This window comes from Scleropages formosus, chromosome 17, assembly GCF_900964775.1.
Source record: "Scleropages formosus chromosome 17, fSclFor1.1, whole genome shotgun sequence".
NCBI classification, from domain to species: Eukaryota; Metazoa; Chordata; class Actinopteri; order Osteoglossiformes; family Osteoglossidae; genus Scleropages; species Scleropages formosus.
In genome coordinates, this window is record NC_041822.1 from 19146461 (window position 1) to 19171754 (window position 25294).

A 25294-nucleotide genomic window follows, 5' to 3' on the forward strand; every position below is an offset into this window, starting at 1 on the left:
TTTCGCGATTTGTGATTCATGTCCTCGTTCGGACGGTCACAAAACCCCGAGGCCCACGGGACAGAAAGGCGCGAACCCGAACCGTGCCTCTGCCACCCCCCACCCCATCACCTGAGCTTCCTGCTGTTTGTGATGCTGGTGCTCCAGGGTCCTCAGGACTTGCTTTCTGGGAGGCCTGGGGATCTGGACAGTGGCTTTTTGGATCTTAACCATCATCTCGTTGCGCCTTTTCCGGGCCAGACGGAGCTGAAACGAGCGGGGGAGGGGCCTTCTTCAATGTCATCGTCACAACCGGCAGCAGGGCTGCAGGGGGCGTCGCGGCACACAGCCCTAAATGAAAGCAGCAGCGGCCACCGTACGCTACAGCAAGGCCTTTACTCGGACCTGCGGAGCATAAATAGGCAGCACTGTACGCACATCACCCTTTACCGCATTGTACCACCTTTTCAATGTCCTTCATTCGCCTCTCCTCCTGCACCTTCTGCAGCTCCAGCTCCTTCTCGTACTGTGCCATGGTGGACCTCCGGAGCATCTCTTGCCCCTTGCGCTCGTACTTTTGGGAGATCTTCTGCAGTTTATTGTCTACGTCGCGCTTGACCACAGTCCGGAGGCGCTGCAGACATCGGGCAGAGGGAGAAAAGCATCAAGTGGCGTACGCGAGCGAAACGCGAGAACCTCCGAGCCGCGTACGTGACTGTGGGCACCTCACTGTAAATGCCTCTCTCTATGCGATGCAGGTGGGCCGTGGCGGTGGACTGCAGCGTCTCCATGGCGACTCCTGACAGCTGCGCCTTCTTCTTCTTCTGCAGCAGGAAGTAGAGCTGGTAGAGGAGGCGTGTGGCGGCGCCCGGGTGCTCCTGCATCAGCGCTTGTGCGAAGCACAGGTCAAAGTGCACACCCAGCAGCTGCATGGTGGGCTCCAGGCGCGTGTAGTTGTTCAGCTTGGCATTTGCTGTGCTAGGGGGCGGGGTGGGGCGGGGTGGGGCGAGGTGGGGTGGGATGGGGTGAAGCAGGCGGGTGGGGCGGGGTGGGATGGGGCAGGTTGCAACAGCAAAGTAGGATGGGGAGAAAAGCAATTTTTTTATAGGTGCCTTCTTTTAACTGTAATGTACACAATAATCTGGGATGCCATAAGACTCCTGTGTATCTGGAGGGGCAGGATCCACAATGCAAAACCATCCATCCATCCATCCATCAATCAATCAATCGATAAATCAATCGATCAATCAATCAATCAATCAATCAATCCAGCCATTAATCAATTCATCAACCCATTCATCAATCAACCCATCAATCAATCAATTCAGCCATTAATCAATTGATCAACCCATTCATCAACCAACCAACCAACCAACCAACCCACCCACCCACCCCACCACTTGTACGATAGAGAGTCATCATGGGCCAGAGCCTGTCCCAGTACTACAGGGTGTGAGTCAGGATGTACTATGGACTGGACTTTTGTCCATCACAGTCACATATGTTTATTTATAAAGAACTTTTAAAGGTCACTTTGACCTCCATCTTGAAACCTGCTTTGATGAAAAATCGGACAGTGTTCAAATCCCTGCTATGTTCTACTTAAAAGCTTTGGCGGAAGAAACATGGTGAAATACTTCTCGTGTCCATCTTTTAAGCATGTTTGTTGTTGGTCTGGATCCTGTCATTTTGAGCTGCTTCCCCGTGAAAATTCTCAGAAATCAAAAATGCCACTTGGTTCAATACAGCAAATGTGAGTGCACTGTGTGAGAGTAAAATCAATCAGTGCAGCGAATGAACTATACTGAATCTGTGAACTTTTGTGTTTGGAAATCTGGAAATGTACAAAACCCAGCAATCCTTTTATTTAATTCTTTTAAAGTTTTATTCTTGTACTGGTGAAAAACTCATAAGCAAGTGAAAAAGGCGGCAATTTGTCAGGTATTTTGGGAGGTCCAAAATATGTTAGAATACATTAGCGGCAGAGTCCACAATGGAGAAAAGCATCTGTCAAATAAATACTTGTAAATGGAGTAACACGGAAAATAAAATGTCTAAAAATATATTATATATTTATAATATATACTATATACACACATATACTGTATAAAGCTATACAATTTGATATAAACATATATATACACACAGTATTGTGCAAAAGTCTTGGGTACTTTGATGTTTCACAAAAAAAAATTAGCTTTAGATGGTTATTTAATGTCTTCTGCATTAGTGTCAACGGGAAAGAGCATATTTTACATTTCCGAGCATTCCTTTTGCAAAAAGTTACAGTATTACAGTAAGGGTTTTGTATGTCATTAAAGAAAGTACAAACACACACTGTCTGAGACCGTTCGTCTTGAGTGGGGTTGCGGCGAACTGGGGCCAAACCCATCAACACAGGACACAAGGCCAGAGAGGGGGGTGGACACACCAAGGACGGGAGACCAGTCCATCGCAAGGCACCCCAAGTGGGACTCGAACCCCAGACCCGCCAGAAAGCAGGACCCAGCCAAGCCCCCCGCGACCCAGCTCGGGACAAGCGGTTGTTGATGACGGATGGTTACTAAGCTTTGTAGGAAGTTTATTAATTAAGAGCATTATTTTTGGAAGCATTCTCACTTTACAGCGTTTTTCCGAAAGTGCCTAAAACTTTTGCACAGTTCTGTTTATACACATATACAGTACATATATATAAGCTCCACACCACCACCCTGCACTGGAGAAGTGGTTATTTATACTGAGTTGCTGTTATTGTAATAATAAGAAAATAATAATAAAAATAAAGGGGGTGCGGTGGGTTGGACCGGGTCCTGCTCTCCGGTGGGTCTGGGGTTCGAATCCCACTTGGGATGCCTTGCGGCGGACTGGCGTCCCGTCCTGGGTGTGTCCCCTCCCCCTCCGGCCTTACGCCCTCAGTTGCCGGGATAGGCTCCGGTTCCCCGCGACCCCGTATGGGACAAGCGGTTCAGAAAGTGTGTGTGTGTGTGTGTGTGTAATAATAAAAATAAATTATATATTGGATATATACTAGAAAGGGTATTCTTAATGAATGTTCTGGGTATCGGCCCGTGAAGTGTGTTCGCTACCTGCTCCTGGAGAAGCGGTGGAAGTCGGGCTGGAGGTCGTATTTGTGCAGAACCTCTCCGATCAGGTAGCCGTTGGCCAGGTCGGCACACAGCGTCTTCGGCTCTGTACACGGTGACAGTGAGTGACACACACTGACTTAGTTTCTGAGCTGAGCATCGCCTGGACAATCGCGAGCGCGCGCACACACACACACACACACACACACACACACACACACAGCTCACCGACAGGTTTTGACAGCCGCAGTTCCGAGTTGAGCCACCGGCATAAAATATCGGACATTGTGTTTTTCTGTACTTTTCACAATGTGGAATTTGACGAATCTGACGAACTTTTTGGCTGAAAAGCTCTGTTTGCTACACGGTAGCCATCTTAAGTCCCGTCGGCGTTGCGTTGTCATGGTAACGGGCCGTCTCTTCAGCAACGGGGCGGGCGGAGCGGAACGCCCCACCGATATATAAGGAGAGTGTTTCCGTACTCGCGTCACGTGATCGTCACGGGTCCGAGTGGCAGCCGAGCTCGCGCCGTGTGGACCTTGATCCACGTACTTACATTTACATTCACGTTTATTCATTTAGCAGACACTTTCCTCCGAAGCCACGTACATCTCAGAGAAAAACGCAAGGCAATAGGATACTTAACCAAAGCTACTGCTGTAAAAAATACCCTCTTAGATGGGGCTGTATGACCACCCTTACTAGTAACTGCTGTAACCATGATTTGCTTTTGAGTTTTTTTGTACTTGTAATAATTAGCTTTTTTCCTAGTATTACATATTGATGTTTCCATATTGAGGAGGGGGCATGGTGGGTTGGACCAGGTCCTGCTCTCCAGTGGGTCTGGGGTTCAAGTCCCGCTTGGGGTGCCTTGCAACAGACTGCTGTCCCGTCCTGGGTGTGTCCCCTCCCCCTCCGGCCTTACGCCCCCTTAGGCTCCACGACCCCGTATGGGACAAGCGGTTCAGAAAATGTGTGTTTACTTTGGTCTACACTGTATCACTTAGCAAAACCAAAATTCCTTCCCTAGAATAACTCCACATTAAAATCTGTTACTAATATTTGAAAAATATTAATGTTCCCTCAGAGCTGCTGAATCCACCACCAGTGAAGAAGGGTCTCAACACCATTTGGGCCAATTTGGTTTACAGGTATCAAGTGTTCGGTCGCATATTATTGCCAGGGAGACAGTTGTAGGAAAAGGACATACTTTTGAGTTTTTGTGCACAAGCCATTTGGGGTTGTTGAATGCATCACTGTTTACCTTGAAGTTTATGTCACTGCCCAATACATGAATGTAAATGCAGAGGGGGATATCCCAGGAGACCAAGAATACTGGTGGGGGGGGAACCAGTTTAGAAGCAATGGTTTTTCTTCCCCCCCCCATGAAAAATAACAGCTATGAGGAACCAGCAGGTGGTGCAGTAGTTAGAGCTGTTGCCTTATACACAAAGGTCCCACATTCAAATCCCATCTCCTACTGTAGTATGGTACTTGCCCTGAATTGCTCTGGTAAACACAAATCGGCTGTATAAATAAGTAAACCGCCGAAAAAAAAGGAACTTAAGTTGTGTTGGGGGGAAAAGGGTCTGTTAAAACAACGTAAATATACTATGAACATGAAGAAATTTGCCACTGAACTTTTTTTTCCCCCCCAATTGATCTTTTCTAAGTGAAAGTTTCCCCCTGCAAAGTGAGTGAGGAAGAGAAAGAGCAGGACTTGCTGGTGTAGCATCCTTTCTTTATTCTGCGTGTGAACTCCAGAGCCTCGGGCAAAGCTCCAGGTTCCGATACATGGTTGGTTACACAAAGCAGCACTTTAGTACATCGGCAATGCAACCTGCTCAGAAAGCAAAGCCTTTCATAGAGCTCCTCAGTGACTTCTTTGTCTTGTTACAGCAGTGTACTGCACAAACACTGAAACATTTTCAGTTACTGTTTAGTTCCCCCTAAAAGGGTGTTATCATGCACGTTTAGACAATTGACATACCATTAGTGTTAACATATTTCTGTTCTTGATTATATATTTTTTTTAATACACATAAAAGGATTCTAAAAAACAGTGGTTGCAAAATAGGTGGAATTTCCCAAACCCAGGAAGCACAACAAGGCGACATCACTATGGTGTTAGTCAGTGCACAGCTCAGCCAGGGCTCCCTCGTTGCCCGTTATGATTTTTCTCTCTCTCTCTCACACACACACACACACACACACACACACACACACACACACACACACACACACACACACACACTCCACCACAGATGCCTGGCTGTTGTTGTAACTGCCATTAGGATATTAGCTGCTACACGAATACAGAGCAATCCTCTCTGGAAGACAAACTAATGTCAGTGACAACAAGACATTCACGAAAGGCAAGTTGAGCACATTCCCGGCTACATCCCTCCCAGATGTTTGACAGATCTGTTATGACTCCTCCCACACACACGCACCACACTGGCCCGTCCAAAAAAAAAAAATTAAAATTCTCCAGTCATTCTAACAGAGAAACAAAAACACATGGGGTAAATGATGGCAGGGGAAATGGAAGCATTCCAGTCTTCGATGGTTGCAGGGTCTTCAAAATTTCAAGCAACACACTCCTAAAACCCCCACCCAAATAGTTTAACTCCAGTAAATAAGCAAGGTGTAAACCAACAGTGGAAGCTCCAGAGAAGATCCTTTTCCAAAACCTGTTTTGTCGCATCTTCTGAAAGATCACAGGTTTGTTCGAACGAGCCATTTCCCTTCCTAACCACCCCCACCTCACCTCAACACACAGATACACAAAACACAGCTTTTCCTTTGGAAAAGCACGTCATAGACAAATGCCATTAAAATCTCAAAGTCCATTTACAGTATAAAGTCAGTTTCTTTCCCATAAAATGCTAACTGACTAACAACCCTTTATCCAAAGAAATTTACATAGCTTAATAATATAAGAATTTACCATTATACTGAATACATTTGGGAATTTTTAACAATGCAAACAGGTTTAAGCACCTTTTTCTGAAGGTACTACAGCAGGGTCCATCCTTGGCCTCAATTCTGATTCATGTCTTCCTCCTTAGCTGCTATGCAATCTGGTGGCCTGCAGAACACCACTGACATCTTTTTTCTTCCAACATGGTGCTCCTCATTATCCAGTTCCTGTTAGCCCACCTGTGACATCACTACAATCTGCCTTTGAGACATGACTCCCACTGCACCCTGAGGAGGTCTTTCCACAACACTGTGGGCTTCTGAGCAGTTATTTCCTACTGGAAGAGCAGCTGATTAATATTTTTTTAAACATGTAGAATCCAAAGGGGGAAAAAAAAAAAATTCACAGTTGGTACAGTAGTTAATATTTTTAAAAAATTAAAGTTGCGGGTTAGTTAAAGCTTCTCTTTGGTATTAATGTCAGCAGGCGATCTCTGATGCCAGTGCATCACCACCAGATGAATCAATATGCAACTCTGCCTCAATGCATATGTCCCAATGAAACACAACACAGAATCACAAGGTCCATGTTTGGGAAGCTCAGACCCCTGGTAGTGATTATAGAAACAAGGATCAGAGCAAATCAATCTCTCATCTGGATGGTCACAAGAAACCAGGACAGTAAGGTCCGTGTTAGAGAAGTAGAACAGTGATTTCTAAACACTGACATGAAAATGATCATATCTTTCAACATTAACATTGGTGAACATTTGAACAGTGACATTTACATGATATTACTGTTAAATCTTTCAAAAACACCACTTTTGTTTACTTAACAACTGATTACATTCTCTGTAAGGTCATGGGTCACAGGCCATGGAAGAGAAACATTAAACACCCCATTAACAACCAGCTAAATGCTGGGAGCAGGAACCATATAGCCAAAGTCCCTTCATCTCTCAGCAAAGCCATTTCCAGTGGATGGAAGTACTGAAAGGAAAAAACAGCCAACACTGTTTTGTTTGAGAAAATACCCAAATAACCTGACTTTAGAGTGATACTGAAATGTGCATTATGTCTTCGGAAGAGAGAAAACATGTGTCATTACCCACCTGTTCTTCCCTCCTCCCCTTTCAATAGTGCTGCTACACAGAAGAAAACTATTGGCACCACAGTGCTAATGACTGATAGCTACTGTCTCATCACACCAGGGGTGAGTAGCAAACAAGACTAAGAAACTTGGACTCCACACCACTAGAGAGCGCTGCAGAGAAGCTCACAGCGTATTCCATGAGATTAGGGTTTGCCTGAAAGTAGGGTGCGAAACCAGGTGGTGGAGGAAGCGTGGCCCCTCTCTTCTTCCTGAGAAGATTCGGGGAGTAAGAACTGAGAGGAATTGACCGAGGTGGGACTGCCCAGGCTGTCCAAGCCGGCTTCCTCTGTTGAGTCAAGTCTCCAGGATGCCTGAGGCTGATAGCCGCGGCAGGCCTCCAGGAGTGCGACATCCGACGAGCTGTCCTGGGGCTGGGTTGGGCTGGTCACAGGGTTCATTTGTGGCTGATATCCCCCAGAAAGCTGGATCACTGTTTGGTTGGGAGCAGCTGTTGAAGAGCAGGAGGATGTGTCTGCCACAGAGGAGGTCTGAATGCCAGTGTATGTGATGTCAGTCCGTGTGGAACCCATGGAGCTGGAGGACGAGCTGGCTGACTCCGAAGCATGGGCTGCCTGTCCCGAGGGCTCACCCACCACCTGGTTGTAGTATTGGAGGGAGGCTAGCTCATCCGAATCAGTGTCAGCAGGCTCATTCCCCAGGGATTCCGCCTCCTCAGGGTCCTCCAGTACCACCTCGAGCTCCTCCTTGCCCAGCTTCCGCCCTGGGTTCTCCACAATGCGGACAGAACTTGAGGGACATGGCTTCATGTCCAGGGTCCTGCTCACAAACACCTTGGGACGAGGTAGGTACAGTACACATTTGAGAATTTTAGAGGTGCCCTTTACCCAACCCAGCACTTTAATATCCAATACATCTCATTTATAAAAAAAAAAAAAAAGACCAACTTGATTTCAAAGGTAGAAGACATTGAGGCTACCATAACAATCAATGAAAGGAGGCCACTGAAACTTCAACCACAGTAATCTTAGTCTTAAAATTAAGCACACAGGAAGTGCTCCCATCTCCCAGACAAGTGCAACAACACCACTTCATCTTTATCCACCAGTGAACTGTACAATCCCAGTCTGGCCAGAACACTGTAGCTGGAGTCAGACAAAGTCCTCAAAATTGTGCTCACCTGTGTTGGGGACCATTCTGGCAGCTTGGGCTCAGGGATATCTGGATAGAAGGTCCTTTTCACCCTGTCAGGGAGCAGAGCATGACTGTCAAGCTTGTTCTGGTATTGCAATCAACTCAACATCCAGGGAGCTGAAACCAACCATTACAACATACTGCAGACTACTAATCCTTCTTCACCCAAAAACATCACTGCAAAGCTCTCCTCCTCTAGGCAGGGAAATGAGGACAAAATGGAGGGATTATCCTACCACTCTCTCTTCCTGTAGCAGACAATGGTGACAACGATGAAGAGAGCAGTCACAGTGCCCAGTGCGATAAGGATCTCCATGATCAACATGTCCGCTGGAGAAGCAACACAGAAACATTAGCATGACAGCTGGTACCACAACACACTCAACAGGCATCCAGTAAGTTACACACAGCTGGTAGTGTAGTGGCTAGAGCCACTTCCTTTTTATCCAAATCTCACAGGTTCAAATTCCACCTCCAGCTGTAACACCCTTAAGCAAGGCACATACCCTAAAATTGCTCCAGTAAAATTACCCAGCTTTATAAATTGGTAAATAATTCAGTCGCTTTGGAAAGTGTCAGCTAAATGAATAAATGTAGATGTACACTAAAAGGAAGAGGTCTGAAAATAAAGCATCATGTGCCTCAAATAAGGGGTGCGGTGGCGCAGTGGGTTGGACTGCAGTCCTACTCTCCGGTGGGTCTGGGGTTCGAGTCCCGCTTGGGGTGCCTTGTGATGGACTGGCGTCCCGTCCTGGGTGTGTCCCTTTCCCCCTCTGGCCTTACGCCCTGTGTTGCCGGGTAGGCTCCGGTTCCCCGTGACCCCGTAAGGGACAAGCGGTTCTGAAAATGTGTGTGTGTGTGTGTGTGTGCCTCAAATATACTCAAGGAAAGATCATTCCTGAGGCTGTGAACTGATGAGCTACAAAGACATATTACATCATCTATAAGGCATGAAACATCTAAATTTATATCGGGTATCATCCTTGCAAAGCAAGGCAATGTTAATACCTCAGCTCCTGAGCTATGAGTTTGGATGTGGGGTTAAATCAACGTTATGTCTTTGGAATTTGCATGTTCTTCTCATGTTTGTGTTTGTTTCCTAACACAGTGCAACATCAGGTTCCTCAGGTGAACTGGTGATTCTGAACATCCCTTAGTGTGTCAGTGCGCAAGTGTTTAATTGCTCTACTGTGTAGAAGGGTAGATCATTTTAAGGTGTTTAATGTAGTGCATCTAATACTGCAAGCCACATTAGACAAAGGCATCAACTAAATATCATCACTATTAATAATATAATAAACTGATATCTGATGTTAATGGTATAACAGTAAATTAGGCTTCATACCTGGATATCTGTACCCTGAAAGAAATGCCACTGACTTTTCAAATACCCAGATCTGTAGTATGACATGAAACTAAAACATTCTTTACAATATTCAAACTTTTCAAATATTAAATAGAAAATTATTCATTTAGCTCATGCTTTTCTCCAGAATGACTTACAATATTAACAACTTACAATTTACCCATTTTTACAGTTAAGTAATTTTTACTGAAGCAATTCAGGGTAAAAACCTAGATCAAGAGTACTACAGCAGGTAGAGGGACTGAAACCTGCAACCTCCGTGTCCAAAGACAGTGATTCAACCACTTCGCCATCTGCTGCCCTAGGTACAAACCAGCTCTGCAGTCAGCCGCTAAACAGTACCTACTGAATCAAAACTGCTTATACCACAGCTTGCATTAGGTCAGAATGGTTTAACCATGATGGGAGGCATGGTCATGACTAAATGACAAAACGTCAGTCATATTCTTCATCTGGAGCGACAAAGAAGAACAAAAGCGGTTGTGTCTACACAAAGTTCAAACTGTGAACCATTTGAACCAACACTGTGGCACACCAACAGCCCTGATCCCACACAACACAATAAAGAGGTGTTGGAGCAGTCACTTGAAATTTAGCTAAAGCTGATCAAACACCAAAAGGATATCTGGAGAAAATTAAAAACATAAGAGAAACATCAATGCCAAAAAAAGCTTTTAAACTTGTGTTTCTGAGCCACTGTTCTGACAGCTACCTATGCACTATGTTAGTTTTAAAATTAAATGATAAGAAATAAATGCAGCTATTAATTCCTAATGCACTGTCTGCACTTCCAGATTATGATAAAGCAACCTGATGTTCTTCTGCAGGGGCTTGGGGTTCTGGACCAAACACTTCCTTCCAATGGCACTGCAAAATGAGCTGTTCTAGCGAGCGTGGTGGAACAGCTGGACACAGGACAATATGACCTGAGAACAACGGAACTGAGCCATTACAGAGCAGATTCTCAGCCACTTACCGACAGGCTCCAGCCTGATGGAGACGGTGAACCCTGGCCCCGCGCCTGCTGAGGTGTAAGGCTTTACAAGGAACTTGTAGGTATCATAGGACAGCTTTGTTACAGTGAGGTTCTTGATGGACGGATCTGTAATATTGTCTGAACGACCAGGAACACAGAGAGGGAGACAGGAAAATGAGGATGTGCCGATTTGTTTGCAATTCCATTCAAGTGTTTTTTTTTTTGAAAAAAATCAGTGGCAACCAAGCACAACCTTAAGTGTTCTGGTGATGCAGAAAATGCAAAAGTAATCAAGAAGAAAAAATAAAACACTATATTCGTATTTTACATTAGCACTCTTTTACCATATGAAATTATAGAAAAAAATACAGCAAAGCCCCATTCCACATTATGGCATTTATACATATCCTTATTTTTTATACGTTATTAAAGGGACTTGTGACCTATGATGAGGTCGCTAGAACAAAACCTCACTAAGTTGAGGACTATACGTATTCCAGAAATCTCCACCCAAACAAAACAGGGACGATGTACAAGATTACACAGCAGTCTGGACACTGACCACATTTAGAACAGAGAGACAGTTGTTACCTAACAGATTAAAGTGGGATCCGTTGTAGAGGCACACTGTATATCCACGGATGATGCCCCTCTGGCCTTCTAAGGGAACTGAGTCCCAGTACAGCAAGATGTCAGACCCTCGCTGGTCCGCTTTCAAATTTGTGACTGTGGCGGTTGGGGCTACAGAAGGGACAGGAAGATGTCAATATGCACAGAAAACTGTGGTCTCTCGCTTGGTAATCTCAGGTAGGAATAACGGAGCGCTGTAACTATGCCCAACAAAGCCTCCTCACCCAGCTCCTGCACATATCCCTGGCTCCTTGCCAGCAGCTCTGGAGCCCCAGGGGTACAGGCATAGATGGACACATTGTACCTCACTCCAGCCTTGAAGCTTCCTGGCAGTGAAAGGACACACAGGTCAGATAGACATTTCCTCCCCTGGGCTCACTGGACATCCTCAACTGTCACAGAAAACAAGATGCACAGGTCTGAACAGTGCTCAGGGAACAAGTGGGATTATTCATGTGGTGAGCCCACGGACACTTGCAGGATGACTCATCAGTAAGAACTGCAGACAGTCCAGGAGGACACCATCTGGAGAAGAGATGTGTCTGAAACTAAGCAGGAATGCAAGCAGTGCTCACGCATTAACCAAAAGGAACAGTTACGCAGATGGTGTAACTCAAACAACTGATAATGTAGCCCCATCTTGTCTATGCAAAGACAATTCCTGATAGCAGAGGAATCATCTGGAGTCTATTTTCTCACTGCTGGTAGCCAGTGTTCTGGCACTCACCTGATTCAATTGTGGCACTGGTGTTCCCTTCAGGCACTTTCACCCAGTCCAGCCTGCAATTTTGTCCACCACTGGTGCAGTTCCACGTGACCACGTAACCGCAGCTGGCGTTGTTGCTCGGAGACCAAGAGAGTTTGAAACCGCCACCAGTACCAAAAATCCCGGGAAGGGCCTCACCACCATCTGTGAAAAAGAAAGGAGCCCATTTAAGGATGATGAAAACACTTCTGATGAATCACTTTCATTTATAGACTTTTAGGTACATAGAAGCCACAGCAGTAGTACTCCATTTAAGGATGTTTTGAAAGCAAATTTAACATTCACATAATCAAATATCAACATCACCCCTAAATAAGATGTACAGATCCGCTCCAACGCTTTTTTTCATCACATTAAGTAGCACAGAAGAATAGTGACTGACTTCTCTCCTTCTAGGCCACATACAGGACTGACCACAAATACAGAGTTAATCCTGGTTTGGCAGTAGCCAAACACTATCAGACAGCCATGATTAATAGCTACAAACCCTATGAATGGCCTTATGCTAAAGGGCTGCAGCATGTGTAACCCAGAGTATAAACCGGAAAAAGATAAATCATGTTGGTTCAAATAATTACGAGATTGAATGATAAACTCTCAAGGTTAAATTGTTCCGTAAAACACTAATAAGAAAGCTGCATGCATCCTGGCATTTCAAAGTCGAGATCTTAGCCTAAGCTTCTGCGTTTAGCTGGCTGTACATTGCTGCCAGGTAACCCTGGTTCTGGAGTGATGTGCTCCAGCAGGTTTTGGCAAGCATATTTGAAACGGAACTACATTTTACACGTCACAACACCATATTAGACCACTTTGTAAATACCTCATTTAACACAACAAGAACCGAGGTAAAGACCAATCTGTTTCTTGAGGACTGGCACCAGTCACCCGAGTCACAAAACCACCAGCTGTCTCATCCATTCTTTTCTCCATGTTTCCAAATGCAGACAGCACCTAAAAACCCACCAGACTTATCTCACCTGGTTGGAACCTTGGGATGGTGATAGTGGCATCAGGGGAAACACCCGCAGCATTACGGGCTGTGACTGTGGCAACGTGATCGCCAACAAGGCTGTCTAGACTGAAGGGGACACTGTATTCTAAGCCCATGGGGAGGAGCTCTTGTGGGTGCTCTTCCGTCAGGCTGCTCAGGGTGACCCTGTAGCCCTGGATCAGACCGTGACTCTGGCTTTTTGAGAGAGGCTAAAGACAGAGTAGGTTTACCGTTAGTACCCACACACACACACACACACACACACACACACACACACACACACACAAACATGCGCGCAAACACAGAACCACTGAGTTGCACTGACCTTCCACAGAATGTAACCAGTCAGCTCACTAGTCATGTAAACCCACATGTCCACAGGGTCTGGGCCTGAACAAAGACGAAAGCAGCAAACACAGCAGTGAACAAAACCATAACTGACCAGCACAGATAAACTTGGACTGTCCAGCATACACCTCCTCGTGACCTGCACCCCAGAGCAAGCAGTACTCACGGTCCTCTTTGGTGCTGAATCTCAACTCTGAGCTCCAGCTGCCCCATTTCCAGAAGTTCTGCTGTGCCCCACAGCGGACTTTTACTCTGTACTTCTCGTAGGGCTGCAGGCCTTCCAGCAGAACCTGGGCTAAGCCCTTGCCTGTGTAGTTGAGCTGTGACAGTAAACAGACATTGTCCATCACACACACAAACATAAGTTCATATTTGCATGCATTCTTTTCATTAAAACTCTTCTCCAAAGCAACTTACAATGCTAATGTACCTACAATTTTTTACCTATTTATCCATCCAAACCACTCGCCCCATACGGGACACGGGGAACCGGAGCCTAACCCGGCACACAGGGCGTAAGGCCGGAGGGGGAGGGGACACACCCAGGACGGGACACCAGTCCGTCGCAGGGCACCCCAAGCGGGACTCGAACCCCAAACCCACCGAAGAGCAGGACCAGGACCAACCCACTGTGCCACCGCACCCCCCTTTACCTATTTATACAGATGAATAATTTTTACTGAAGCAATTTAGGGCAAGTACCTTGCTCAAGGGTACTACAGCAACAGGCAGGATTCGAACCTACGGCATTCGCATCTGAAGGCAGCAGTCAAATCCATTATGCTGTCAGCTCCTTTTCTTAAGTTTCCCCATCAAGAGAGCATACAACAAGACTACAGTGCAAGTTCATTCAATAACTTCAGCCCTGTTCCGAAGTTTGCTTGTATAACAGGCACTAACTACTCACCGTTCTGAGTTGCCCACCACACACAAGTTGCACCTCGCACACCAGGGGCAACGTGTTATACCATGGTGCAGTCCACTGCCATCGTAGGCTTGCCTTCCTGGCCTCTGGCTCCACCGAGAGCTCTGGGGCCAATGGCCGTACTGCCACAGAAAGGAGACAGATGGTATGTAGTATGAGAAACGCAGCTCAGCAAGTGTGCATATTGGTGTGGCTGAACTGGTAGGACCACTGCCATTAATGCTATTAAAGTATAAGGAAATCACTGCATAGGAAGTACACAACCACACATTTGAGCTTAGTGGCAGAGAGAACAGCTCTTGTAAGCACGTACTGGGCACTTGAACCAAACACCTTTACAAGCCACCCAGCTGCATGGAGGAGTAATGTTAAAACAGGTTATTTAATTCAGACAACTCAGGAAATCAGTCAATCAAGGTGACATCCAAGCATGCAAGCTCTCACTTCTGTTTTTTAGGTCTGCGGTATCTGTAAGCTCCACATGGCCCAGGGGATTCCTGGCTCTGAGGGTCCATTTTGTTTCTCCCTGGTCCAATGTTCCGTTCAGTTGGCACTTCTGTTCCACCACACCTGGTTTATTAGCATCCAGACAGTCCCTGAGAATTACAATGCAGGATTAGAGTTGCTGTGGAAGATACTCATCTAACTTTCCACAAAGCACAGGAAAGGTTCACTACGGAAAATACATTCTTATTACTACAACAAAGGAAATAATTTCCTAAGAGCTTTCCTAGCAACAGGAACACAAAAAAGGGTATAAACACCACACCTTTCATTCAGTTTGAAAAACATTCGCCGTGGTCCCACCAGGTGCGTGTCCCGTCCTTGAACCCAGTGACACTCCACCGACACCAAGTCCCGTGTTTCACACACCAGATCCCGGATGTCAGGGGGATCTGAGTCAGTAACAATGAGGATTATTTAGAACACACAGCAATAACCCTGAATCGACTCATTTCCCTGCTCTGTTATATTTAAACCTTCATTTTCCTGCACTCCATCACACAGGACTGACTGATAAGGATGTCTGCTCTTTGGTATGCTGCCATCTGAACTTGCTTGTTGGTACAATGTCCTCTGTTCAATGGACAGTCAAGCCAAGAAAGTGGAGATAGGTGTAGCATTATTTCTCAATCTAGTCTTTAGATGAATTTTAAAGTATAACCAATTGAAAACGGTTTTTCTTAAACTAATAACAAAGATGTTATTCTTAAAGTAATGAATGCTCAGCATTCACTAAAAACTATGATAGTAGCAACCAGCAAAAAAAAAAAAAAAAAAAAAGTCATATTATACTATATCAAATTAGATGGCTATTAAAAATGAGTTGCCAAAAAATCCACAATTCAATAACTAAAAAAACTGGACTACAGTGTATTAAACAAGTGAAAATTAAAATGTGTATTTATGAGGCTGCTGTGGTTTTCTACCAAAGCAATTAAAATTTCCACTGTCTCCATACAGACCCCGTTCTACAATTTTGGGCAGAGAAAATGAATTTTTGACAGCAAGTAATTCCAGGGAATATACTCACAACCAACAAACACGACAGCACCATCAATCATCGACTTCTCATCATCAAAGCAGATCACATTGGTCCCCGAGGATTCTGAAGGGGAGTCATTGATCCTGACAGTTGCATAAGTCCTTCTACTGAGCATGGTGGAGGCTAGCTCACTCCAGTTGCTTTTGATGGCGCCAAATTTCTTCCCCTCATCAACAATGCAGCAGAAGACCATGCTAGTGCCCACTGCCACCACTTTGTCTTGGGGGAGCATCTGCCCTTTGGTTTTATCTGGGATGTCCATTCCTTAAGAGAGGAAATAACCAACATGAGAAAGGTTGATTTGAGCTCTAGAGCCATTTGACCTGTTATGTCAGTGAACCAGAACCATGGTACTGGCTTTCAGCTATCTCATCTCTAACGTGAGTGGGTTTTAGTCAGCTGCATTCTACTTAGGGAGGTTCCACAAGGGACACCCAAACTATGAGGATTTAGAAAAGAAAAAAAAAAAGTGCCATAAATTGATGGTTATTTCATTATTTAGCACTATCATTTATTTGCAACAGATTATGTTTTTGGTAGGGTTTGCATTATCCATCCATTTTCATTAACTGAGTTGAACTCATTTTTGGAGCAGGGTCATGGTATACTGGAGCCCATGCCAGAATCACTGGGCACAAGGCTAAGGGGGATATGCCCTGGACAGGATGCCAGTCCACCAGGTCTGCATTATCTTCTAGGTTAATTCTGGGCAAGCTACAAGTTTTTAGTTGGTGATTATTATTATATTTAATGTCATCTGCCCTATCCTTGTTCTTGCCCCATTGAAAATATTATTACACAAATTTAGCACAAGGAGATGTTTCAGAAAAGCACAAGAATCACATTACAGCAGAACTGGCTGTATTTAACACACAACATTTAACTGCTATTTGGCTTTTAAAGTTACTTGGCAAATTCCATATGCCCGTGTCTTAAGGTTTGCTGCTACCTCTAATGATCTCAGGGGGGCTCCACTCGCTGGTCTGGTTTCCGAGTCTAGATCGAATCTGGACCGAGAGGGAGGTGCACTGCAAGGGAGTGTCAGATGTCCAGTTCCACCGATGCACTCCAAGAGTTGGATCTGGCCTTACCTCCACAGTTTCCTGCAGGAACAAGACCATTCAATGACCACAGGTAAGTATGCAAACAATCACTAGACATCACTAGTAAGCACAAAAGTTATGCAAACTGATACAGAGATTCCGCACTGGGTCATTTTATAAACTTTTACACAGGCTTGCCTGCAGCAAAACACAGCCACTTACATTGTACGCAACTTCCATCAGCTCTGTGCGCAGGACCTTGATGTCATAGAGCTGTACGGTTGAATGAAAGTCATTTTCCCAGGTGATGGAGAGAGTCTGAGAAGCCAGGTCCGCATTCACAGTCACCTTCTGTGGCACAGGGAGCTGGGAACCTACCAACAGAGATAGGTGTCATTTCAGGTGCAGGGAGGACTGAGGATGGTGCTTCCCAAACTAATTAGCCTCTGATTATTATCTGATCAGCCTAATGTGTGTAATCCATGTAGCTTAATCTGTGTGTACTCCATCTTGTTTGTTCAGACACTGGAACAAAACTATAGCCAGTTTGCTTCTGCAGCAGATATGAGTACAACTGTCAGGGACTCACCTCTCTGACCATCACCATTCTTGGCCCCTAAACCCAACAGAAGGGCGCAGAGCAGCAAAAAGCGCATAATTACAAAGTCCTGTAAGGGGCAGCGTAATGTAGACTCAGCTCACGGCGACAGCACCCTGAGCATTCCTGAAGACTGGCTCGCACAATTTCCCCTGCAAGACAAACAATAAAAAGGATCAGCTGCAATTGGCCACAAAGAGAGAACAGCACAATCCAGCAAAAACTGAATTCTAGCACAAAATGTTTAAACACTTATTCTGTTTATTTTATAAATTTTTGTGCCATGTGAGTGCTTTATAGAGAAGCAACGGCCCATCATTGTATGCTGGCCCACCAGCACCAGGGCAGCAGATCCTCTTCTTCCAAGCCCCTTATTTTAGCAGTCTGCAGAGCCTCAAACAAGGCCATCAAGGCAAGATGGAAAGGATTAAAATCACAACAAATCAACGCAATACACTGTACAAATAAGCACCGCAGTAGTTGACCAGGATCAGCATGCCAACAAAGAAGAGTCAGGCAGTCTTATTCCCAAAATAACCTAGCATTGCTTAACTGCAGGGCTAGTTCACACAAGCCCAAACACACCCCATGAGAAACGCTCCACAAACAAGGAGGGGGGAAAAAAAAAAAAAGGTTCTGCTGAACTCCAGACAGGGACAAGGTACAAGGCCAAACTGTGTTTATGAAGCAGAAACACTAACGTTAGGCCATGCCCCCATAGCCCTTCCCAAGGCAGTTTCAAAGCTCCAGCCATCTAAACACACCAGATGAAACGGGAGATTTAAGAACACAATGAGTTTTATTCCCGACAACAAGATACAGGTTTTTCTTGTGTGTAGTACTTTAAGTACTTTTATTTTCACTCTTGCCATGTACTACTTTGTCACATTCATGAGCCTGTGCTACATGTTTTACCCACCTGAGCCATTTATTCTATAGAATAACAAGCTTGTACATTAGTAACCTAAAGTTTACCTTTAATACTTTAAACCCCGACAAAGTACAAGCATTTATATTTAGATTAGGCTTTGTGCCATTTCCCCAATTTCTTCAACTGCTTGTCTAATGCATGGTCAGGGTGGTCCAGAGCCTATCTCAAAAATCATAGTGTGTGAGGCAGGGTACACCCAGGACAATAGTCCACTGCAGTATGGTCACACTCATTCATTCAGTCAATCACACATCCACACACAACTTTTAAGTTAATGTCATCAATTCACCTGAAACATCTTTTGTCTGTGGGAGGAAACTGGAGCCAATTTCTGCAATTAATTTTACCCCAATCACATTAAGAGCAGCAACGTCACCACTACCCATTTGCAAAGGAAACATCCCTTCCTCGATATATATACTGTACAATTCTACAAAATTAGTTTTGACAAGGTACCAAGCTTAAGGGCTTGACCGCCTGTAGGGACTCGAAGCTCAACCGTTTTAGGCAGCAGTGTGAGGGTCACGCCAGGGGCTCTCTCTGAGTCACACCACAAGATTTATTGAGGACCTTCTCGGAAAGAGGGAAGAAAGAAGTCTGGAGGAGCAGAGTAAGGATGAAGGAATGACTGTATGGACTAGAAGTCTCCAGAAACAGAACCTCCTACAACACTGTCTGCATGGATCCAAACCACAGAGCTCAGGAAACAGTAACATAAAATGGTACATAGTGTTTGAATTTAAAATGTGAACTGTATTTTGTAACACTCTGCACCTTAAAAAAAAAAAAAAAAAAAAAGTTAGAAACTGAGGGAAGAAGGGAAAAAAAAAAAAAAAAAAAAAACAGTGGGGGGCGGAATCCAAATGCAGCACCTTCCCACATAGTTATAGTTCAATTATTTTTTTGGGTGATCTTTCACTTCGCAAGAAAAACAGCCTCAGAAGAAAAACCATCATAACGAAAGTGACCAAAGAAAAAAAAAAAAAAAAACAGTACAGCTGCAGACACGTAGGATTCGGTTTCATTCCCAAGGGGAAAACCTTGTGAACAGAGGGCTGTTGCTGGATGTGGAGGCAATGTCAGGGGTGAGGGGGCAGTCTATGAAGAAAGAGGGGACAGCAAGGCCCTTCCTGTCAACTCCACCCCCCAGTCCCCGCTTCTCTCCACACTGCAGTTCCAGACATGTTCCATCCATACGATTAGTGACAGGAAAAGGCCCTGGTAACCAGAGATAACAGAGCGATACAGGCACGGGGCCAACAGACAACAGTGACTGTATGTGAGCAAAACACTTTGTGCTTTTTTTTTTTTATTTTTTTTAAAAATTCGATAAGATTGCTTATGTGTCCTTATACTTGGTAGCTTTTTCAGGTTAAGCACACTCTTTCAGCCAGAGGACTCCAACAATCGACCTCCCAACAATAAGAACTCGACCCCCATGCATTCGCATTTTCACAGAGTTAAGCAACACAGGCTACATAACAAAGCAAGTCAGAGGACAGTCCTCAGGGAAATTTACAGGGAAACTTCACTAACTTACGAGGAAACTGGATCTTTCACCCCACGACCCCCTGTTCCCCCCAGAGGTGTGCGAGAGTCAAAGGTTGGCAGTGCTCGGCATAGCGGCCACGTTTAGCGAATCCAAAAAACACAACCCTCATGTTGGCCAATTTAAAGTCCTCTCACATCCTCACATCTTCTGCCTACAAAGCAGCTTTCACAAAGAGTAGGGAGCTGGCGCTTTGGAGAACAGCGTGTGGGAGGAAGGAGGTGCGGCAGAGCGGCAGAGCTATATCCACTTCCACCAATTGTTTGAATTAGCGGAGTGGGGTCGCTTCCGCCCCGTTCAGCAGAGCCCCCTGTGCCAACCTGAAGAATCAAGCACAAAATGTGACATCCAGTCACAATGAGAGCCACAGGTGCCATTCACTGGCCAGGTGACTTCTCAGGCAATGCTAAATACACAAACCAGCAAGAGGCAACATAGCAGCTAAGGCACAGAAACTCTGCGATCAAGTAGATGTAGATTAAAAGCACAATACGGGCCCTGTTACTGTACATTAAAAGTATTGCGCCTGAAATTCACAGATGAAAAATAGCTATGCTAGATGTTAAAAGGCTTCTTGGCATACTGTTTCTACAAGGCAGTAACCCAGTGTTGCTATGCTATTAAAGAAAGAAAGAAAACAAAAAAAAAGATTAAAGTACACTCATATGAACATGAAGAAACTTCTTTGGAAAACAGCGCATGAGAGTAGCCAGACACAACAAACGAACATACCCCTGGGCCTGTGTGTCATCTGCATGCACAAAGAGGAAAATGCAATCATGAATTATAAATGAACGTGACACACAAGTGCAAGGAGATGTTATCCAGCAGGTGAACAATCCACTCGTGCCTCGGGTCAGGTTATTGCACAGCGGTATGAAGCACATTGTGGAGGAAACAGCAAAAAGCCCACAACGCAACAGCTGTCACAGTGCTTAAACACAATGCAAATGAGGCAAATAAATAGAGATCATGCTCTTACACTCCCACATGAATCAAGTTGAGATGATAAGAAAAAAAGTCTGCAAGAAGGAGATCAGGGACTGAAAAGGGATACGAAAAAAAAAAAAATCCACTGAAAACTCTAGAACACCTGAACTCACTCTTCTGTCCAAGTGCTCACATGGTTTGCCATTTAACATGTGCTATATGACCTTCGGGGGGTACAATGGCACAGAAGGTAGCACTGGAGCATCACTACTCCTGGGATGCGGATTTCGGCGCAGGTTTGAACCCAGCTCAGTTTGTGCGGAGTCTGCATGTTCTCCCCATCTTTGTGTGGTTTTCCTCCAGCTGCACTGGTTTTATTCCACAGTCAAAAGACATGTGCTTCAGGTGAACTGGTGACACTATGCTGCCCTTAACATGTGTGTGACTGGCCTGTGGTGAACTGGTTTCTCATCTAGGATGTACCCTCCAACATACTCTATGTTTTCTGGATAGGCTCCAGACCTTCTTGACCCCACCCAGGACAATCTGTTTCTGCAGATGGATGGATGACCTGCATATATTACTCAGCCCTTCAGGCCCCTGGCTGTGAAGGCCTCGGACACAAAGTGCAGGCGACAAATGTGCTTCCCAACCAAAACTGTCTGAATGTTTATAACTAAACAAGAGAGGCCCGCAAACAAACACGAGACATCAGCATGGACCAAAAAATGTGTGGCGAGGACTGACATTAGGAAAACAAGCGTGCTGAAGTTCAGCTGTTCCCCTCAGAGTGAACTTCGCCACTGACTTTCTTCAAGTCAGTCATTATCCAGAACAAGGCTAAAATTAGACTGCTTTAACACAGAAGCCAGCAGAGCCTATCCCACAAGTCAGCGACAGCAGTGGCTGCTCAACTGCTACAGCAAGCAGACTGAAAAAAGGCACCAAAACACTCAAGCATAACCACAAGTGAAAACGCTATGTACAGCACGCACCTTAACGGTACCCTTCAAAAACAGGACATGTCAGCAATAGTTTGTTTACATTATATTCCCAACCTCAGTGACATACACTGCAATAAAGCAGAATAGATGGAGAAAAAAGCAAATATTTCAAAGGTGGACTAGAACAGGGAAGTCACAGTTCCTGTCAAGAGGCTGCAGTAATGTGCCAAATTGCTCCTCTCAATAAGCCTACAAAGAATTCTGGGAAGAAAAAAAAAACCACAGGGCTTAATTGATGCATCTCATCTCCTCCACCCTGCTCTTTGACAGCATATTTGAAGGTTCAAGTCCCAGAGAAAACTTGTTTAGTTTCAGTAAACAAAATAAGTAGGTAAAAATCATTGGCTACACAAGCAACTTTGAACAAAAGTGCCTCCTAATTTCATTTGACAACAATTTAGTGGCCTTTAAGAAATACATATTCTCCAGTAAAAACTCTGTCCCTGTTTTTTTTTTTTTCTTTCTTAATTGAAGTGGGCTCATAAAAGGCACTTAGAAGTTTTTTCCATTGGGCTCACTGTACAATTGAGGTTTTTTTGTCTTTTCTATTGATCATTGATTCAAATTAATTAAGTCAACTGTAAAAATCACTTCCCTTTGAAAGAGACGATGAAAAATAATCCTGTGCATATAATATACTAAATACTGCAGAAAATTATACTTTTTAAATTTAATATATATTTACTATTAAATAGCTCAGCAGAAATCCAAATCTCACTGAACCCAAAAATTTGCAAAACAGACTGGAGCAATAATTAGCTGTTATTTAGCATATGTTTTTGTTCAAAGCAATTTGGAATGTTACATTGGTTCAATAAAGCTGCTTACAATTATTTACCCTTTTAAACAGCTGGGAAATTTTTACTTTTACCTTGCTTAAGGTTATTACAACAGGTGCAGGGAAGTGAAACCAGGTCTTTTGAGTAGGATTTTCTAACAGCTACACCAGCTGGGTGTCTAAATAGGACACTTGTGTTAATTTTCCCGGTGCCCCGACCTTAAAAAAAGTTTTCACATTTCCCTCCAAAGACTATTAGGAAGCTCTGTTGGAAAGCATGAGAGCCTTTAGAGAGGCGTGCCACCCATCTGGGACAGAAACGGACCACTGTCTCACAGAACAGCCCGACACTTACAGTATATCCGCATATCTGAAGGAACTGGTGAGTTCATGGGAGCCCCACACACTCAATACAACCCAGGTGTTTTTCAAGGCAGCTTTGTGTGTTTGTGTAACAGAAGCTCCCTCTGTTCTGTTTCCACATCCTTCACACTGCTGCATGTTTACAAAAGGGATCCAGAACGTTGTTGAAGCAGAGGTAGAACTGGAGAAACAGCACTCCTGTCTGCTGCTGGACTCCTTGTTTCCTGTGGAGCCTGACGGGCCTTGAGGTCCGGCCAGCCTGTTTGTTTTACTTTCTCGAGTGGTTGAGAGTAAACAACTTTCCCCGCACATGTTCCAGACAACAGGTCTATACTTATAAACATCTCCACACTCACTGCCTGGACAATGAATTCCCCCAATGCCCAACACACAGACAGAGGAACTTACTAAGCCTCAGCCAAAAAGAGCATATAGAAACCACAACCAAATCTAAATTGATCATCCTTGCTATCAATAAAAAGTGTTTGACACCTAATGACAGACTGGATCAAGAACAGGGCGCACTGCTACGGAGTTTTTTTCCCCGTTTCCCTTAAAGCTACACAGTCTGTCACCTGGGCTACTTTGTTACCCACCTCTTTCTGAGAACACAATGCCAGCAACAACAGTTCTCGCAGGACAGGTTCAAAAATTCTAAAGTCTACAAGGTAAAATTTATATGGCAAACACCCTTATCAAAGAATAACGGTTGGATGTAAACCACAACCAAACATATGTGGAGTACAAATATGTGTTTTAAAACATGTCAGCCAGTACAGACAGCACATAGTAAGCAAATGCATCCACCTACATTGCGGTTTTTATCAAACACACACAGCTATTCATCCAAATGTCCCACAACGCCCACATGCAATGAGCTGCCAAGAGCTTTAAATAAGTGCTTTGATAAGTCAGGAACCATTCAGAGATGGATCTTAAGGGCGAAATCAACAGAGGGGCGAGTCAGAGGTGGCAAAGTGGTCCGAGAGAGGAGGCGTTAGAGGTGTGGGTGCACAGAGACTCCCATCCATGAGCGAAGACTCATTTCCTGCAGAGATCCACACATCAGTCCCCCACATACGGTGGGGCTCCAAACCATGAGAAGCTGTCACTTAAAAGGCAAAGCAGAACCGGTCCAAACGCGCAGTTACACCGCAAAGGAATCTGCTCAGGAGGGGAGGAGGGGGAGGAGGGGAAGGCATGACTTCCACACTTTTCACACCAAACTGCTCGGTACTACACAGTTTAACATAAAAACTTAGAAAGCATCTTTTCGTTCTAAAACAGAATTAGTCTCTCTGAATAATTCTTTTAGTAGGGCTTCGACAGTGAGTGTGTCAGTCCCCTGTCAATAAATTCATTTTAAATAAATAATTCAGTACCGCACAAAAGCAAAGATGTTGTCGATGACTGAAAACTATAAATTTAGTACATATTCCAGTCACTAACCGCACTCCTTTTAATAAATTAATCTTCACGTATAATTTGAATTTTCCAACTGCTGACAGTGCCTGCCAGTTCGCAGAGATTGTGTAGTTCACTCAGTACAGTACAGTACAGTCCTCTCGACTGATTGATTCTCCTGTGTTCGAGCGAAAATTTAAATTAGCGTTAAATAACTGTTCGTCTAACTGTTGGATTTTCTGTATTTTTCGCGTTAAAATAAATTATCAGCGTTAAAGTAATAATAAAATGGTACAGACCGAAGCGGAAAAAAACGCCTCCCACGCCGTCCCGAAGCCGAAGCGAAGGTCCGTGTCTGTAGCTAAGCTAACGGGCTCCGCGAACCCGACCGGGTTTCCAGTTCCAGTTTTCGATTGCGGGCCCTCGCTTCTCCGCGTGTCGACAGTCCAAGATCCTCCCACGGCTGGCAGAGAAACGCCAATGAAGTGTAAAAAATAAAAAGAAAAAAAAAGTCAAACATTCACCACCCACAAATGTGTCCGATTATCAATCTCGCCTGCGGCGCCTCAACGTCACAAATCATGGAAAACAAGGGCGGAGAGGACCGGAAGTGCGGCGCTCCAGTCGGGATGGAGCGAGCGCTTGGAACGGCGGCGCGAGGACTTGGCTCGAGGTGCTGATTCCGGTCGTGGCGCGCGTGAGAAAGCGGGGGCTCTGCGGCGCTCTTCCTGTGTTAATACCACATGGAACACACAATATCGCCCCCTTGGAGGGAAAAAGGGGACAAAATTGAATTTGAAAGTGCAGTCGATAAAGCCGAATCCTGAACGGCACCGGCGAGGCAGAGGAGGAGAGCT

At 44.8% G+C, this 25294-nt stretch overlaps 2 protein-coding genes across 6 annotated transcripts in view; both read right to left on the reverse strand.

The window, feature by feature from the left end:
* The window catches only part of spef2 (sperm flagellar 2), a 29515-nt gene extending 26067 nt beyond the window's left edge, over positions 1 to 3448 (reverse strand). For 4 of the 5 annotated variants that reach the window (XM_029259500.1, XM_029259498.1, XM_029259501.1 and 1 more), the window contains exons 1-5: positions 3291 to 3448; positions 3066 to 3168; positions 705 to 957; positions 443 to 613; positions 112 to 246 (exon numbers count right to left, since the gene is read on the reverse strand). In XM_029259500.1, the coding sequence (XP_029115333.1) occupies positions 112 to 246; positions 443 to 613; positions 705 to 957; positions 3066 to 3168; positions 3291 to 3348 (720 nt within the window). In that variant the 5' untranslated portion in view covers positions 3349 to 3448. The remainder of the gene's footprint in view (positions 1 to 111; positions 247 to 442; positions 614 to 704; positions 958 to 3065; positions 3169 to 3290) is intronic. The other variant, XM_029259499.1, reaches the window with a different exon arrangement.
* A 1316-nt stretch (positions 3449 to 4764) lies between these two features.
* lifra (LIF receptor subunit alpha a) lies at positions 4765 to 25294 on the reverse strand. The gene is made up of 18 exons (XM_018758459.2): positions 24737 to 25294; positions 17470 to 17630; positions 17103 to 17254; positions 16787 to 16940; positions 15826 to 16101; positions 15061 to 15187; positions 14736 to 14887; positions 14274 to 14413; positions 13533 to 13686; positions 13344 to 13408; positions 13005 to 13227; positions 11989 to 12171; positions 11486 to 11587; positions 11223 to 11372; positions 10632 to 10769; positions 8526 to 8619; positions 8276 to 8339; positions 4765 to 7928 (listed from the first exon to the last, which is right to left on the reverse strand). Exons 2-18 carry the CDS (start codon positions 17534 to 17536, stop codon positions 7281 to 7283), a joined length of 2889 nt encoding a protein of 962 aa, XP_018613975.2. The 5' UTR covers positions 17537 to 17630; positions 24737 to 25294; the 3' UTR covers positions 4765 to 7280.

Bases quoted from the DNA above. Each gene is read 5' to 3' on its own strand.
- lifra (XM_018758459.2), bottom strand. From the start codon at position 17,536: ATGCGCTTTTTGCTGCTCTGCGCCCTTCTGTTGGGTTTAGGGGCCAAG. The intron at 14,888-15,060 runs GTGTGGTGTTTA...TGTAATTCTCAG, and splicing joins TTTTTCAAACTGAATGAAAG to GGACTGTCTGGATGCTAATA. The intron at 12,172-13,004 runs GTGAGATAAGTC...TCTTTTTCACAG, and splicing joins CATCCCAAGGTTCCAACCAG to ATGGTGGTGAGGCCCTTCCC.